This window comes from Protomyces lactucae-debilis (genome assembly GCF_002105105.1).
Source record: "Protomyces lactucae-debilis strain 12-1054 chromosome Unknown BCR37scaffold_10, whole genome shotgun sequence".
In the NCBI taxonomy this organism is placed as follows: domain Eukaryota; kingdom Fungi; phylum Ascomycota; class Taphrinomycetes; order Taphrinales; family Protomycetaceae; genus Protomyces; species Protomyces lactucae-debilis.
In genome coordinates this window covers 280,485-295,287 of record NW_024468002.1, presented here as the reverse complement: position 1 = coordinate 295,287, position 14,803 = coordinate 280,485, and the positions used below count along the sequence as shown (strand labels likewise).

The 14,803-nt window shown below is 52.0% G+C and overlaps 7 protein-coding genes across 7 annotated transcripts; 1 reads left to right on the top strand and 6 right to left on the bottom strand.

Annotated features, from left to right (window-relative positions):
• Positions 1-101: 101 nt before the first annotated feature.
• Positions 102-2,538, bottom strand: BCR37DRAFT_387501 (fork head domain-containing protein; the record flags this gene model as incomplete). Its single annotated transcript, XM_040870540.1, has 4 exons — positions 102-1,376; positions 1,433-2,083; positions 2,229-2,455; positions 2,490-2,538. The coding sequence occupies 4 exons, from the start codon at positions 2,536-2,538 to the stop codon at positions 102-104; spliced, it is 2,202 nt and encodes a 733-aa protein (XP_040725156.1).
• A 566-nt stretch (positions 2,539-3,104) lies between these two features.
• Positions 3,105-4,814, bottom strand: BCR37DRAFT_379939 (ankyrin repeat-containing domain protein). The gene has a single exon (XM_040869382.1). It carries the CDS (start codon positions 4,707-4,709, stop codon positions 3,144-3,146), a length of 1,566 nt encoding a protein of 521 aa, XP_040725155.1. The 5' UTR covers positions 4,710-4,814; the 3' UTR covers positions 3,105-3,143.
• A 791-nt stretch (positions 4,815-5,605) lies between these two features.
• On the bottom strand, positions 5,606-6,904 carry BCR37DRAFT_393063 (uncharacterized protein; the record flags this gene model as incomplete). The annotated part of the gene is made up of 1 exon (XM_040871246.1): positions 5,606-6,904. One exon carries the CDS (start codon positions 6,902-6,904, stop codon positions 5,606-5,608), a length of 1,299 nt encoding a protein of 432 aa, XP_040725154.1.
• Positions 6,905-7,042: 138 nt separating this feature from the next.
• On the bottom strand, positions 7,043-7,477 carry BCR37DRAFT_393062 (uncharacterized protein; the record flags this gene model as incomplete). Its single annotated transcript, XM_040871245.1, has 1 exon — positions 7,043-7,477. One exon carries the CDS (start codon positions 7,475-7,477, stop codon positions 7,043-7,045), a length of 435 nt encoding a protein of 144 aa, XP_040725153.1.
• Positions 7,478-8,651: 1,174 nt separating this feature from the next.
• On the top strand, positions 8,652-9,921 carry BCR37DRAFT_29519 (Alpha/Beta hydrolase protein). Its single transcript, XM_040866885.1, has one exon. The coding sequence runs from the start codon at positions 8,940-8,942 to the stop codon at positions 9,750-9,752; it is 813 nt and encodes a 270-aa protein (XP_040725152.1). The 5' UTR covers positions 8,652-8,939; the 3' UTR covers positions 9,753-9,921.
• A 537-nt stretch (positions 9,922-10,458) lies between these two features.
• On the bottom strand, positions 10,459-12,124 carry BCR37DRAFT_29101 (gamma-glutamyltransferase). The gene has a single exon (XM_040866862.1). The coding sequence runs from the start codon at positions 12,016-12,018 to the stop codon at positions 10,474-10,476; it is 1,545 nt and encodes a 514-aa protein (XP_040725151.1). The 5' UTR covers positions 12,019-12,124; the 3' UTR covers positions 10,459-10,473.
• On the bottom strand, positions 11,825-13,264 carry BCR37DRAFT_379935 (helicase associated domain-containing protein). Its single transcript, XM_040869381.1, has one exon. The coding sequence runs from the start codon at positions 13,230-13,232 to the stop codon at positions 12,231-12,233; it is 1,002 nt and encodes a 333-aa protein (XP_040725150.1). The 5' UTR covers positions 13,233-13,264; the 3' UTR covers positions 11,825-12,230.
• Positions 13,265-14,803: the final 1,539 nt, after the last annotated feature.

The following is a 14,803-nucleotide window of genomic DNA, read 5'->3' as shown; positions in this document are numbered from 1 at the left end:
TGCGATCGCCTTGCAGTAGCAACGAATTGACGTCTTTTATGGACATGTACAGACTCTGTTCCTTATCTTTTTTTGTGCTGTCATCATGTCGCGCCTCATTCTTAAAAGGAATACAGGGCCGCTTCACCTTCTCTCGTCTCGCTCCATCGTGAAATCTCGGGGAAGCCTTTACGGAGGTCGACGCCTTCAAGGTCAAACAACTGCTCCATACCCGTTGTCGTTGCCCCATTACTCGCATTCGCCGCCGGCAGCACAGGTAATGCTGCATCTCCATCCGTTTGTTCAATTTTCCTATGCATCCGTGAAGGCGACGGCATGGTTTCACCCCGTGATAGATTTTGTCGCTCTGAACTCATTGTTGTTCGTAACGGTGTACCCTGACTCCCTACCACAGGAACAACTGGTCCCGTCTCACTATCAATATCCATAGCCGCTTGCAATGCTAATCCAGGACTGAGGTGCTGTGTTGGGCTGTGTGAGAGTAATCCATGCGAAGTACCCGTCGGCGTTGTCATGTTACTCACCATGTACTTCCAAAACGGAGCAGGCGACGAGAGTGGCTGCTGCTGTTTGGCAGACGGTGGTAGAGACGGCGGAGTTGCCATGAGCGGAGCGATCCGATCTCGCTCCGGACCAGGTGCATGGCCTGGGAGAGGCGGCGTGACAGAGGCACGCGATACAGGCATACTGTGTGATGCGGCGTGCGAGGACCGTGGCAGCGCTTCCTGCAGTGGAATATGCTGTGGAATCGGAACAGCGATGGCATGGTGTAAGTGCATGTCTTGTTGCGGATGCTGTTGCTGAGATTGAGGCTCTTGTTGTTGCATATGCTGCTGTTGATGATGATGATGATGCTGCGGCAACGGCAGTGGTATGGGTAGCTGCTGCTGCTGATGCTGCTGTGGAGGAGGAGTCAGTGAAGCAGCAGGCTCCTCCTTCCGCCGACGCTTGACACTACTCGCACGAGACCCATTTTGCGTAGCCGGTCGTCTTGACTTGTTGACAAACTCGTCGACAAACTCCTCTTGGATCGTCCACTTCATGCCCTTGCCTGGCTCTTCGGCCCTGCGTGGAACCTTGACAAAGGCTTTGTTCAGACTCAAATTGTGCCTGATGGAGTTCTGCCAACCGCTTTTTGCGAACCGATACCAGCTGTAGTGTGACGAGATCCAGCTGTAGATTTGCGCCAGGGTCAGTGTACGATCCGCGTTCGACAAGATGGCCTGCGATATGAGCGTCGCATAGGAGAAGGGTGGCTTCATCTCTCTGGCATTATCCGCAGCGTAATCCACTTCGCCTGTCGATGGGCCCGGAGTCGTCGGCGCAGGCGTATACGGCAACATATGCGGCAACGAGACACGCGTATTGACCTCCTCCTGCGGGGTGTATCCAGTTCATAGCGCAGTGCTTCCGGCACAAAAGCTGCTTGCACCTCCGGCGGAGAGTCTGGTAGGACAAACATCATCTGCACACCGCCCAACTCCAAGATTTGGCCAGAGGAGAGACGTGCCGTTTTGCGGTCTCTGTAGACCTTGCCATCGACCTTCAAACCGTTGCGGCCGACAATCGAACACTTCCAGAACCGTTCCTGCAAGTCGTACTCGATTTTGGCGTGCAACCTGCTAATCACCTTTGCAGGCCCCAGATCCAAATCCACTTGCGAGGGTGTAGCATCACCAATCTCACTCGCTCTGCCGATACTCACCTCGAGCGCCTTGACGTAGTACGTCCAGTCGCGGCCCGCTAATTTAGCATACGCTTGTACTCCACCGAAATGCGTTGCACTGGCCGCGTCGTTGCTGTGTTCAGTCGCCGCTGCTACTTCGCGGTCAGGTAGGGCGAGGCTGTGAATGACAGTGTTGACTTGGTCCGTGGTGAGCTTGTAGCTTGCTTGGAGCATGGCCGATGCCTTGCGCTTGTTGCCGGTATTTGCATTTGGCGCTGTGGCTGGCGGCGGGGACGATGGGCCGAGTACCTGTGAGAGGGTGCGTGTACTCCTCATCTCTGCTGCTGCTGCTTCTCGCTCTTCCCTTCTCCTCTGTGGGCCCAGCTCGTGAAGCAGGGGATCCTTGAGCAGTTCAGTCTTGTGTGTTTGTTTTCCAAAGTCTCAGACTCAAACTCGCCTGCTGCTGGATGCGTCGCTGGACCAAATCACGACAACGCGCATTTACCCAGTCACACCTACACCACAAGCTATAGTGCACACTCTCATGATTGGCAATGCGTACTCTCACGCATTGCAGCCAGTCGCCACGCTCGTGAACACTGTTGCTGCCATAGGCATCCCGGGACTTCCCGTCAAGCTCATCTTTGTACTGCACGCACTCAGGCTCTCTCTCGCGTATCATGCAACCACCCAAACGCGGCCTTCTTGGGTTCTGGGCATGCTCAGCGTTTGTGCTATGCCCATCTCCGGTGGTATCGTTGCAGGTCTCCTGACAAGCACAGTCCCGCCCTTTCTGCTTAGTGACTCGGTCATTCCAACATACATGGCAACCTATATCGTTGTGCACGTCGCACTCTCTGTCCTTGCGCCATCGAGGCTGCAACGTATTCGATGGGCAAAAACGGTTGGACTCGTGACGATACCCATCGATGCAATCCTCAAATGCAGCAACTTCTGTATCGCCGGTGTCGATGCCCTCAAAGTCCACCCACTCTCAAGCCTGCGCAACACGTTATTCGCTCCAATCTTTGTGGCAGGTGCTATTGGCTCTGCAGGGTATTTGACTATGCACACCTTTGGCTTGTTTTCTACATGGCGGTTCTCAGCAGCGGCCTTTGAGATGCCACAGGGGCTCGAGTGGGACCTCTGGGGCCCCTACGCGCTTTCTCTCCTCTATATCGCATTGCAAGGCTCAGACAGCCGTGTCAATGCAGCAACACGCTTGTTGAGCCGTGGTGCACTTTCTGCAAAGACACGATTCTTCAACCAGGAGGAAGCGCGAACACTTGTCATCTGTACACAGATTGCGGTACAGCTGCTCAAATTCACGGGGATTTGGCTCGGTCGTCTGCCATTCACAGCTCAACCGAATGTTGCACAAATACATGCCGAGCGCATACGAAAGAACCAATGAATCACAACACTGATGGAAGAGGATGAATGATCTAATTTTACAATTTCAAAAACGCAATCATAGTCATTTATCTTGCACAAGCTGCTGAATACCTGCCAGCACTTGGGAGAGCAACTCGGATTGCTTGTTCATTGCAGCCGCCAAGTCGCGCCCCATTTGCAATAATGCTTGTTCAGTAGCAGCTTTCTTTTCTTGCTTCGACGGTAGAGGCTCACCGCGGACACTGCTGTCGAGTTGTCTTGGAGGTCCATGGGTCTTGAGTTCCGTTAAGAATGTAGGTAGCTCAAACGGTGCTTGAGCAGGTGTCACAGTCTTGACAATCTCCAAGGGCTGTGTTGTTTGCAGTGTCAGAGAGATGCCTGCTGACTCTGCTTGCTCGCTGTCGTCAGGAATCTGACGCCTGGTGTATTTTCGCTTCTTGCGCGGCGTCATACTTTCTTCGCATTCAAGTTTGGGTGATTGGCACGAAGACGCACTGCTCCTCCGACTCAGTTGCTCAGCTTTGAGTAGGCGTCGCTTCTCTTTACTGCGCTGTTCCTGTCGTTCGCGCTCAAGAGCTTGCTCAAGTGATCGCGTTTCACTTGCATCCTGTCCACTTGTATCGATTGCAACATCGAGCGGTGTCTGTTCCTTACCATCTTTGGTCAAGATGGATGCACCAGCTTCCAACAGCAGCGAGACAACCTCGCGGTTCCTCACCTTGCGACAAGCTTCATGCAGCGCCGTCGAGCCAAGTTTGTTGCGAATATCGACTTTTGCATGTTTGTCGAGTAACAAGCCAACCACATACGCATTGCCAAGCCGCGCAGCCGTATGAAGCGGCGTATCACCCTCATGATCCTGAAAATCGGTCTCCTGAATGATCTCAAGCCATTGCTCCGTCAATTCGTCTTCACCTTCCAGTACAAAATTGTGCAGCTGATCCCGCCCAAGACGGTCCACCGATCGTGCACCGCGTCCATCGACACTCAAGTGAGACGCACGAATACGTGCACTGCGTTGCGGTGAGTGGGGCGTTTCAGATTGCTGCGCATCAACGATATCGGAAATCTTCATGCGATTCTGTCCAGGCGCATCAAACTTGTCGCTGTACTTTCTGAGTAACTCCTTGACACGTCCTTCTTCTGCTTCACTTAGAGCAGAACATCCTGCAGTGTTGCGCAGTGTCGGATTGGCGCCTGCTTCAAGCAATAACTGGCAGACTTCATAGTGATCATTCTGCGCAGCATCAAGCAATGGATAATCTCCTTCACAGTCGCGTGCATTGATTGGCGCACCTTTACTCAATAGAAAGGCCGTCACTTTTGCATTCCCCTTGAGACAAGCATCGTGAAGCGCAGAAACACCAGCATTGTCTAAGATTGTGACATCTGCACCACGCTCAACAAGCGCCATGACGCGCTCCAAATCGCCCTTGGACGCAGCACGATGAAGTTGTGTCCTTCCATGCGCCTTGTCCCTCGCATTGACCGATGTGCCCTTTTGAGCCTTTGGTGGTCGACCCACAGGACGTGCGCTGGATGCACGGCTACTCGTCTCGGAGCATTGTTGTTCATACTCCTTCAATAAGCGTTCATTCACAGGCGATAGTTCCCTGTCTGATTCGGAATTGAGCGACGCAAGGCCCATGGCCTATCCTCTCGTCTCGCGCTCTCCGCACTGCTACTGTGCTGGTGAAGCGCAATGAGGGTGGGTGTCAACTTGCGCAAATCGACGAAAGCCAAAATGCCCACGCAGCAGCAGCACAAGTCGCAGTGGGATAGAGAAACGCCAGCCTCATGGCCGCGACAGCTGTTCAGGTGCTGCTAGGATGCGGTGTTGCAGGGCTTGCTATCGTACTATGCCTTGAAGACCAGCTGAAACCATTGCTCCAGTATGGGAAGACCGTGCAGCACCATGAAGCTTCATCGCTGCAGCGAATCAGTCAATTGACGGTACCCAAACGCTTCTTCAAACACTTCTACCTCTGGTCTACGTGTCTAGGCTTTGTTTGTCTTTATAAAGCTGCTACATGGCAAACAGATTCATCTTGGTCTCGCAGAACAGCACTCATCAATCTCTCGTGCATGCTGACCCACTCGGTTCGTCGTCTCATTGAGAGCGTGAGTGACAGCCAGAGTCAAATGTGGTTCGGTCACTACCTCGCCGGCATCTTCTTTTACACGATGGTCAACCTGGGTCTCTTGCTCGAAGCCGGCCATGTGCGTTTGTTCTGGGCAGTTTGCTTCTTTGCTGCTCAAGCGGTCCAACATCAGATTCATACACAGCTGGAGCAGCTCCGCAGAGACTGCAAGCCAGGACAGTATACCAATCCACGAGGCGGACTGTTTGAGTTTGTTGTTGCACCGCACTTTACAGCTGAGATTGTGCTGTATTTGTCACTTGCAATGATGAACAGGACAAACGTCACGCTCTGGCTTGTGGTTGCCTGGACTATCCTGATTCTTGCCATCAGTGTCAAGCAAACAGATGCTTGGGGTCGTACCACGTTCAAGGACTGGAAAACCCGACCAAAGCTTGTCCCACTACTTTTTTGAATTGCCAAGATCGTAGAGGACATCTGTTCGAATGACATACTTGGCACCCTTCTGCACGCCACTTCCTTCATGCAGCAGTGCATTCAGACTTTCACCGTGAGGGAAGACCAAGACGCTACCCATCCGTGGCTCAACACGAACGCAATTGAGCTTGTGACCAGGCACGAAAAAGGTGGTGTAGCCTTCTTCAAAGTCATCATTAAGGTAAATGAGAAAGGTCAGCCTCGAAAGCTGTGCACCGTCACGCGTGTCATTCAACAAATATTGCTCGCCTTCAGGCTTTGTCAAGTCCAACCCCGAACGTGCCCAAGCACCATCGATATGGGGACGATAGACAGCGCCAGGGACATAGCGATACACACGGAAACGCGCATTGAGTCCGCGCACCTGGCAGCCCTCGAGGACGGCCGGTAGAAAAGGTAGAGCGCGCTGGTAGATTGCTTCCAATGTATTTTGATCGGCAAAATAGTAGAAATTGTGCGCCAAGATACTGACCTGCTGTGTCGCACTGCCAGCAATGGCCAGATCAGGTGAGAAGCCGACGGACTCGCCACCGCGAACGATCGCACGGCATTCGTCGTGCGTCAGGAGGTTTTGTAAGACGAAAGCGCCAGGTACCGAATCCACATTGTGCCTGACAGTTTTCGCATGCAGTCCACTGACAAGCGGCTTCAGTGAAGTGTAGATGACTGCGTCATACTGATTTGGCGGCTTTCGCTCAAGTGCAGGCGTCACCTCGACGACTGCAAAGTTCTTTGCAAGCTCTTCCTGCCGGCCTTCGAAGATGGTGCCGTCTAACACAGACTGTCGCACGTCAAGTCCCGAGACCGGCTGGAAGGAGACATTTGGACATTGATGAAGCGGATCATTGTCCTCTGCCCCAGCAGTCGCTCTGAGTATTGCATCGAGGGTCATGAAAACCTGCTGATCCACACCAGCGCCAGCATCAGCCGCGTCTACATCACGTACCCAGCGCTGCAATGTACCTAGCTTCGCCTTTTCACCCCGAATCTTGAACTCTGCCAAGAGACAGCGCGCATCGACCCACCTCGCATCTGCAAGTGCTTCAGAGATACGTTGCGTGAGTGAGCTTGATGCGCCTGCTCCTGTAGCACGCAGATAGCTGTGTATGGCAGCCTTGATGGGCTTGACCTGTTTTGAACGCTGTAGCGCGGTAGATTGCGCAATGGCGACAAGCGTTTCTGCCGTGACATCGATTTCGTCGACGGAGAGATCCAAGGCTTCGTCGCTCACCTTGCGCCGCTTTGCTGGTTGAATACTGGGCATCTGGGAGTTGCACTTGCTCAACAGATGCGATTGAAGATGTCAAGCGCAAGTTTCCTTGGAGACTCACGAGATGGGCAGCAACACAATTCAGGCCAAGTTTCAGAGGAAGCAAACAGAGCAAATAGTTTCTATAGTCAGCTACTCGACATCCTGCGGACAAGCAGCATCCACGGCAGCATTCGCCTTGAGTTCAATGATTCGTGCTTCTCTAAAGTCCTTCAATGCCGTCCTGACCGCCTCATCTGTGCTGTTGCTAAGCTCCCGCAGCACTGGTGCCACATCCTCTGTTGCCCTTTGTGTCTCATGGAGCGTCTGGCGATCAGTCTCAGAAACGGGTGCAGCGAGATCTGCGTCTACTTTCTTCAAGGCAGTCTGGTAGGCTTGAAGTGCCTCGCCAGCCTTGGTCGCGCGTGCCACAAGTTCTGGTGGTGTCGTTACAAGCTTAATCAGCGCCATGTACTTGGATGTGCGGTTCAATTCCGGCTCAAAGGCATCTTGATAAGCCTTGACACAGCCAGCAGAGACTTCCTTGCCATGAATCTGGTCTGCTGCGACTGCTGCAATGAGGACCATAATAGAAAAATGCATCTTGCAGGAAACCACAATCCAAGCCACCCTCTATATAGAAGCGGCCGAAACGAAACAAGTCGTGCAACATCTTGAAACAATAGGTTTATGTTATAACTTGTCTGGCAAGTCTGGCGGTTGAGGGGCTCGCCGTCCGACATGAAGAAAGAAGTCAAATCATCCTCTTTTTCAGTTACGAGCAAGAGACGTCGCTCACGATGGGCTAGTTGTTGTTGCATCGCATCGATTGTCGTCTCTGCCCTGACAGCGGTCTTGCTGGTTGCACTGCTCTCCGTTGAGCTGACATCGAAGCCCGGTTATCAAAAGAACACACAAGACACCCAGTCAATCGAGACAATGCAACAGTTGCAGACGTTTCGACCACTCATCCCTGCCATCAGCAAGAAGCTGCAACAAAGCCAGACATTGACAAAAGATGAGTTAGCAGGCTGGATTCGTCGTGGAGCAGCCATGACCTCTGCGGCTTATACTGCAACTTTTGATGCGCATAATTGTGCGACCCCGGTGGGCGCCAATCTCAGTCGAACCTTTGCTGGAAAAGATGTTCGAGCGATGCTTGCCCGGGATGAAATTGCTCAACAGACTGTCCTAGCATTCAGTGGTCCAAACGACGTGGTACAAGTTGGCCGCATGATTGGCAGTAAAATGACTGGAGTCGGCAATGGTTCAGTTCAAGCCAAGTATCAAGAATCATTCTTGTCTTTGCGACAACCGATCTTGGACGCCTTGCAGGCTCAAACGGCCCAGCCCTATCCTGTGCTTGTTACTGGTCATTCTCTTGGTGCTGCAGTCGCAGTGCTCATGGCTCTCGATCTCAAATCATCCACAAAGTTGGACATCTCAATTGTCACCCTTGGGGAACCAAAAGTAGGCGACCAGGCCTTTGCAAATCATGTGGATAGCGTTTTCCCTCCCAGCACGATGCGCATGATTCGAGCAGTCCACACTCTAGACGGCGTTCCCAATGCGCCGATATTCGGTGGTGAGGGGTTTGTGCATCACTCAGGTGAAGTATGGCAATACCAGGACCCCATCAAAGCAGACAACCTCGTGCTGTGTGCAGGCCAAGCAGATGCCAATTGCTCCAAGAGCGTTGACGCACGTACTGCACATTTGAATCCACCAAGTCTGGCCATGAATGCAGAACACTGGCACTATGGCGACATTGAGCTTGGCAGCAGGAAGAGTAAACAGTGCGGCCTCTCTGGAGGTCAGCCGTTGTATGTGCTCATGTACACGAGCAGGACTCGCAGTGGGAGCAGTACTACCCCTTCAGATCAGGTGCGGAACAGAACGTCATTTGTCGTTTAGTAGCAATGTAATGGCCTTGAGAGCTTCTCTTTTGGAGATAGCTTTTTGACGTAGCCTGTGTAGGTCGTCGAAACTCAGAATCGAAATTCCGGATTCGTCTCGTCGCATTGCCTCAACCCCAGACTTTGCACATCACATGAAGCTGTTCTTACCGACCGTCATCTGGCATGGGCTTGGAGACTATGGTGCAAGCGAAGGCATCCAATCCTTCGTCAGTGACATCAGCAATTACACAAACGCCTTCGCTTTTGCTGTCGACATGGGTGGACGCGACAGCAGCTTCTTTGGCAATGTCAACGCTCAAGTAGACAAACTCTGCGCGCAGCTCCCAAATATCCCAGAGTTGAAGGATGGATTCAACGCGATTGGCTTCAGTCAGGGTGGACAGTTCTTGCGCGCCTATGTACAACGCTGTAATGATCCGCCTGTGCGCAACCTCATGACTTGGGGCAGCCAGCATAGCGGTATACAGGAAGTACCATGCCAAGAAGACTCTGCCGTCTGCAAATCTGCGCGCGCTCTTGTGCGTAGCAACGCGTTTGGCATGTTTGTCCAAAGTCGCATCATACCAGCACAGTATTACAAGGGCTTTGACCAGGCTGCCTATCTGGAAGGCAGTCTGTTCCTTGCAGACATCAATAATGAAAAGCCAGAAAAGAATGCAACATACAGCTCGAATCTTGCGTCTCTGGATAACTTCGTCATGCTGCAGTTCGAGGACGATGAAACCGTGATTCCTAAAGCTTCAAGTTTGTTTCAGGATGTCCAAGACGGCGACATTGTACCTATCGAAAGGACGACGTACTATCTTGACTTGGGGCTTGACAAGCTAGCCAAGAAACGTGGTCTTCATCAACACCAGGTCCCAGGGAAGCACATGCAAATACGCGATAAAGACCTGTTCAAATATATGGATCGCTATTTTGGCAAAAGGCACGACCTCAAATGACAATCTCAGGCCCAAGCCCACGGCGTGGTCCCTGATAGTATGTTCGCTTTGTTGATCGTCGTTTGCCACTCGCAGTGATGGCTGCAGTCGAGGCGGTGGCAATGAAGAGCAGTGCAGCAATGATGTGAAATGCAAAGAGTGCTTTCGAAATCTATCGTTAGCGGTGTTTGACAGCTCAAGAGCATACCTGGCAAGAATCAAAAACCTGTTGAGCAAGACTCACACCACCTCCAAACCCACCAAAGCCGAAGAAGCCTGTGAAGCCACCGACACCAGTCAGTGATAGTGCAAGTTGTTGGCAGGTAAACCTCAGTGTTTGATTCAGTGAGACGCCGAGTATGATGGTGGCGGCGAACCAGGCCACAAAGAAGACCGTATCAAGAACAAGCGTCAAGATTGGTAACGCCACGCAGCAGCAGCTGGCCAACGTATACAGGAGTGATAGGGCTGAGATGACCACTGAGAATACAATGGCCGGTGGCGGTGATGCGTTTGCAATCGAGCTGCCATTGATTGTCGTGAAGCGCAGAACGAGGGCACTCGCAATGGCCAGATTGATGCCCACGACGCCGATGACCACCGACTTAATAAATAAAGTACAACATGTCCCGGCGTACCGCTGCACATACCGAAGGCCCTCCATACATGATCAAATTCTGCCCACGGCCATTCTATATAGCACTTGGCCATGACATCTGCAACTATTTGGTAGGGTATTTGCTTAGACGACACTTGCTCCACTACTTACGCGTCGCGGATCAGCAGCCGCGTCAAAACCACCTGAAACAGCGCGAACGCCCATGACTATGCTCATACCAGGGGGTACGAATGAAACATTGTGCCCCTTGTCTGCCATGTATGCGACAGTGGCATTGTCATAAGCATATTCAAAAGTCGTCACCGCTGGCGAGACTTGGTCATGTAGTCGAGGTTCCTTGAGTGCTTCCGCAACGCCAGCATTGAGATCCAAAACTTGCCAGAGTGCTTGCACAACGGCTGAGATGATACGCGAGCCTCCTGCTGCCCCTGTCACAAAATAGAACTTGCCATTTCGCTCGACAATTGCGGGACTAATGCTCGAGAGCGGGCGCTTAAAGGGTCGGATGAAATTAGCCGTAGTCGGAATGAAACCAAACGCATTGCGAACACCAGGGATAGAAAAGTCATTCATTTCGTTATTGAGGACGACACCTGTTTCTGGAACCATGACTGTAGAGCCAAAGTAAGTGTTCACGGTTGTCGTCAAGGAGATGACAAGCCCGTTTGCGTCAGCAGCCACCATCTGGCTGGTTCCACTATCACTCAGAATTTCCAAATTATCTGGGTTGTAGACGCTTGCATCTTGCGTTCGTTCGAGTGAAAGCTTTTCTCTGATTTGATCTGCCACGCGCTCAGTCAAGATGGCCTTTTCGAAGGACGTAGCGTTTTTGATGAAGTCAGGATCTCCTAGGGCTGTGCGAAGACCGTATACAAATTTCAGGCTTTCCGTCAAGACATGGGTTGACAGGTTGCCAGCAACGAGATCATACCCACTGAGAACGTTCATCGCTGCCAATGTTATGGCGCCACATGCAGGTGCTGGCGACGCAAACAAATCAAACTCTCCATACTTCACACTGACTGCCTTTTGTCGCAATACTTTGTACCGCTTCATGTCCTTCAGGGACAAGATACCGCCCCTTTTCTCAACAGCATTGACCAGGTGCTTGGCGAGCTTTCCATGATAAAAGACATCTGCACCATGCTTGGCGACCTGCTCAAGAGTATCTGCATAAGTTGGTCGGTAAATGGTAGAATTGATTGGCGCCAACTTGCCATTTGGTGCATAGACGGCAGCCCAAGCAGGGTCATCCACAATGAAGGCGTAATTAGGATTCGCATTCGAGTAGCTTTCGTCGCCAATGACTTTTTGTGTCTCTGGAATCACTCTGAAGCCATTCCGCGCGAGTAGAATGGCAGGCTCAAACAGAGTCTTCCATGGCAGACTACCGTATCGCTTGTGCAGATGCTCGAGTCCGCGAAGCTCGCCAGGCACACCCACAGCCAGTCCACCGATTAAAGAGAGTTTGGGCTCATGAACGTACATATTCTCCGATGCTAGCGCCGGCGCTGCTTCCCGAAAATTGATAGACTCGTAGTCGCCTTTTGGTGATCGCACAAGTGCAAAGCCGCCGCCGCCAGCTCCACAGTGCCAGGGTACCATAACGCCGACGCACAATACACTGGCAATCATTGCATCTGCTGCATTACCGCCGCGTTCGAGCATAGCAGTGCCAATATCGGAACATTCTTGTACTTCAGTCGCGACGGCGCCATGTTGGCTATGTTTCGCTAGACGCGGTGTTTTCGTGGGCAATGATTCGGCGACATAAGTGACGAGCCGCACAAATGTGCTCACGCTTAGCAAGGCGAGCAGAGGAGACAACACTTTGGCAGTATGAGAAATTCTTGATGTAGGTATTCCGAGGAAGGCGCTGATTAATTATGGCGGGGAGTTTGCCGTCTTTGACCTCGCACGCTGCTCCCAGGACGAACGACGCTGCTCCCAGGACGTACCACACTGCTGCCTGGTCGTACCACACTGGGCGGGCGAGCAAGCCGCATACCTGGCGTCGCAAGCCGTGTCGTCTGCTTCTTCACCTCCTCAACAGGCTCCACTTGCCGGGCCCTCGCCAAGTCAGCCTCGAGCTCCATCTGCTTGTTCATCAGATGCTCCGTCGCTTTCTTCGATTGCCCCTTTTCCTTGATGCTGTAGAAAACACCACCCAGTTCAGCAAGCCAGTATGGATCCACTGCCGTGACTGTCGACATGTACGTCTTGCTAGTCAGCATGATCTGATGGTAGACCACAAATTCAGGCAGGTAGCCCAAGCCATAGAGGGCAGACGTCGGGTGCACAGCGCTGACCATGCCAGAACGCAGATTAGAGTACTCTGCCACACCACGCAGCCTAGCTGCTTGATGAAAGTAACCAGAGCAAATGCACTTGCGAATCAAATCCCAATCGGAACCTGCACTGCTCTGGCGCATGCGTTGCTTCTGGCAGATATCTTGCAGCTGCATGCGAATCTCCCTAGCTCGCCTAAGAGACTTGGCGTGTAAGAAGTGCTTTGTGCACCACGCTTCAGAGTACTTTTGTGCCTTCCACTGTTGGAATATGTAGAGCAGTGTCAGATGATCCGATTCTGGCACGCTGAACTTCTCTCGAGCTGCATCAGATTCTTCGGCTCGCTCTTTTGGTCGATAAAAGACGCTTGGAATCGACAGCATAGAAACGATGGTCAGCATTTCATCCATACATCCATACTGCTCCGACATGATGATGAGCTTTGACATGCTTGGCTCCATCGGGAATACTGCCATGCGAGAACCGAGCTGCGTCAAATCTCCGGTATTAGAAAGCGCACCGAGTGCCCATAAATCGAAGAGGGATGTGAGCATGGTTTCTTGCGGCGGTGGATCCATAAAGTCAAAGTCCATCAAGTCCTTTACATCGAGGGATTTGAGCAGCAATACTGTATTGGCCAAATTCGTGCGCTGTATCTCAGGAATGGTTTGCATGTACATTTCCTTTTCATAGGCACTTTCTGTATAGAGACGGTAAGCTGTACCGGGTCCGGTTCGACCAGCTCGTCCAGACCGTTGATTCGCATTCGCTTGCGAGATGGGTGTGATTTGTAAAGAATCCATCTGCATGCCCGCGTTGTATACTTTGAGCTTTGAGAAGCCACAGTCAATGACATACATGATGCCGTCGACCGTCAGGGACGTCTCAGCGATATTGGTCGCCACAATGACTTTGCGTACTCCCTTTTCAGCAGCATCGAAGATCTTGGCTTGCAAGTCGGCTGGCATGGAAGAGTAGATTGGCAGAATGGATAGTTTTGGTGGACTGTCCAAGAGTGCGAGCCTCTCTGCTGTGACTTCACATGTAATCTCAATATCCTCTTGACCAGTCATGAAAACCAGAATGTCACCGGCAGGTTGCGAGAGATGAATACTGAGAATCTGTTTGACGGCAGCGTCCACGTAATCCTCGCATGGGCTTTTGCTGAAGAGCACATCAACTGGAAAAGTTCGTCCCGGGATAGTGAACTGCGGAGCACCGCCGAAGAATGCAGAGAAACGGTCCGCGTTCATGGTCGCTGAAGTGACGATGAGCTTCAAGTCACGTCTCCTGGCAAGGATCTTCTTGAGCAGGCCCATGAGCACATCTGTATTGAGGGCGCGCTCGTGCGCTTCGTCCATGATGATGCAAGCGTACTTGTCGAGATCAGGATCCACCAGAGATTCTCGGAGCAAGACTCCATCCGTCATGTACTTGATTTGAGTCTGCTTCGATGTGCAGTCCTCAAAACGGATTGCATATCCAACTTCTTGACCAAGCTCGACATTCATCTCCTCTGAGACACGCTTCGCAACCGACATGGCTGCCACACGTCGTGGCTGCGTACAACCAATCATTCCCCAACGCGCATAGCCATCTTCGCGCAGAAACTGTGTCAATTGCGTCGTTTTGCCTGACCCAGTCTCACCGATACAAATGATGATTTGATTCTCACGAATGACAGTAAGGAGGGGTTCTCGCACCGCAAACGCAGGCAGGAACTCACGCTGCTGGGCTAGAGTTTTCGTTCTTGCAAACTCAGACGTTCCAGCGTCCTTTTTGAGATGCGAGGCAAACTTCGATTCATTGCCCGTGGGTGCAGAGTCCTGCTCTGTCACTTCACCGACGCCTGTGAGATTGCCTAGCGTGGTGCCTTGAATCGATGCAGCTTTTGCGGCAGCCTTTTCCCGCTCTTTGCGTTCTCTGCGATCTTTGACGAGTGCAGACCCTTTGCGGGCAATAACAGCAATATCGCTTTGTGGATCAAGCACAGCCGAGACGCCTTCCTTGCGCGCTGTAAATTGCTGTTGCCCGTCCAAGAATGGAGGTCGCAAGTCATGAACAAGCAAATGAACTCTATTTTCATGCTCATCGTCAAAATCAAGATCCACGGCGCCTTGCTTTTGTTGTCCGGATTGACGCATCTGTTGCATCTCCCATAAAT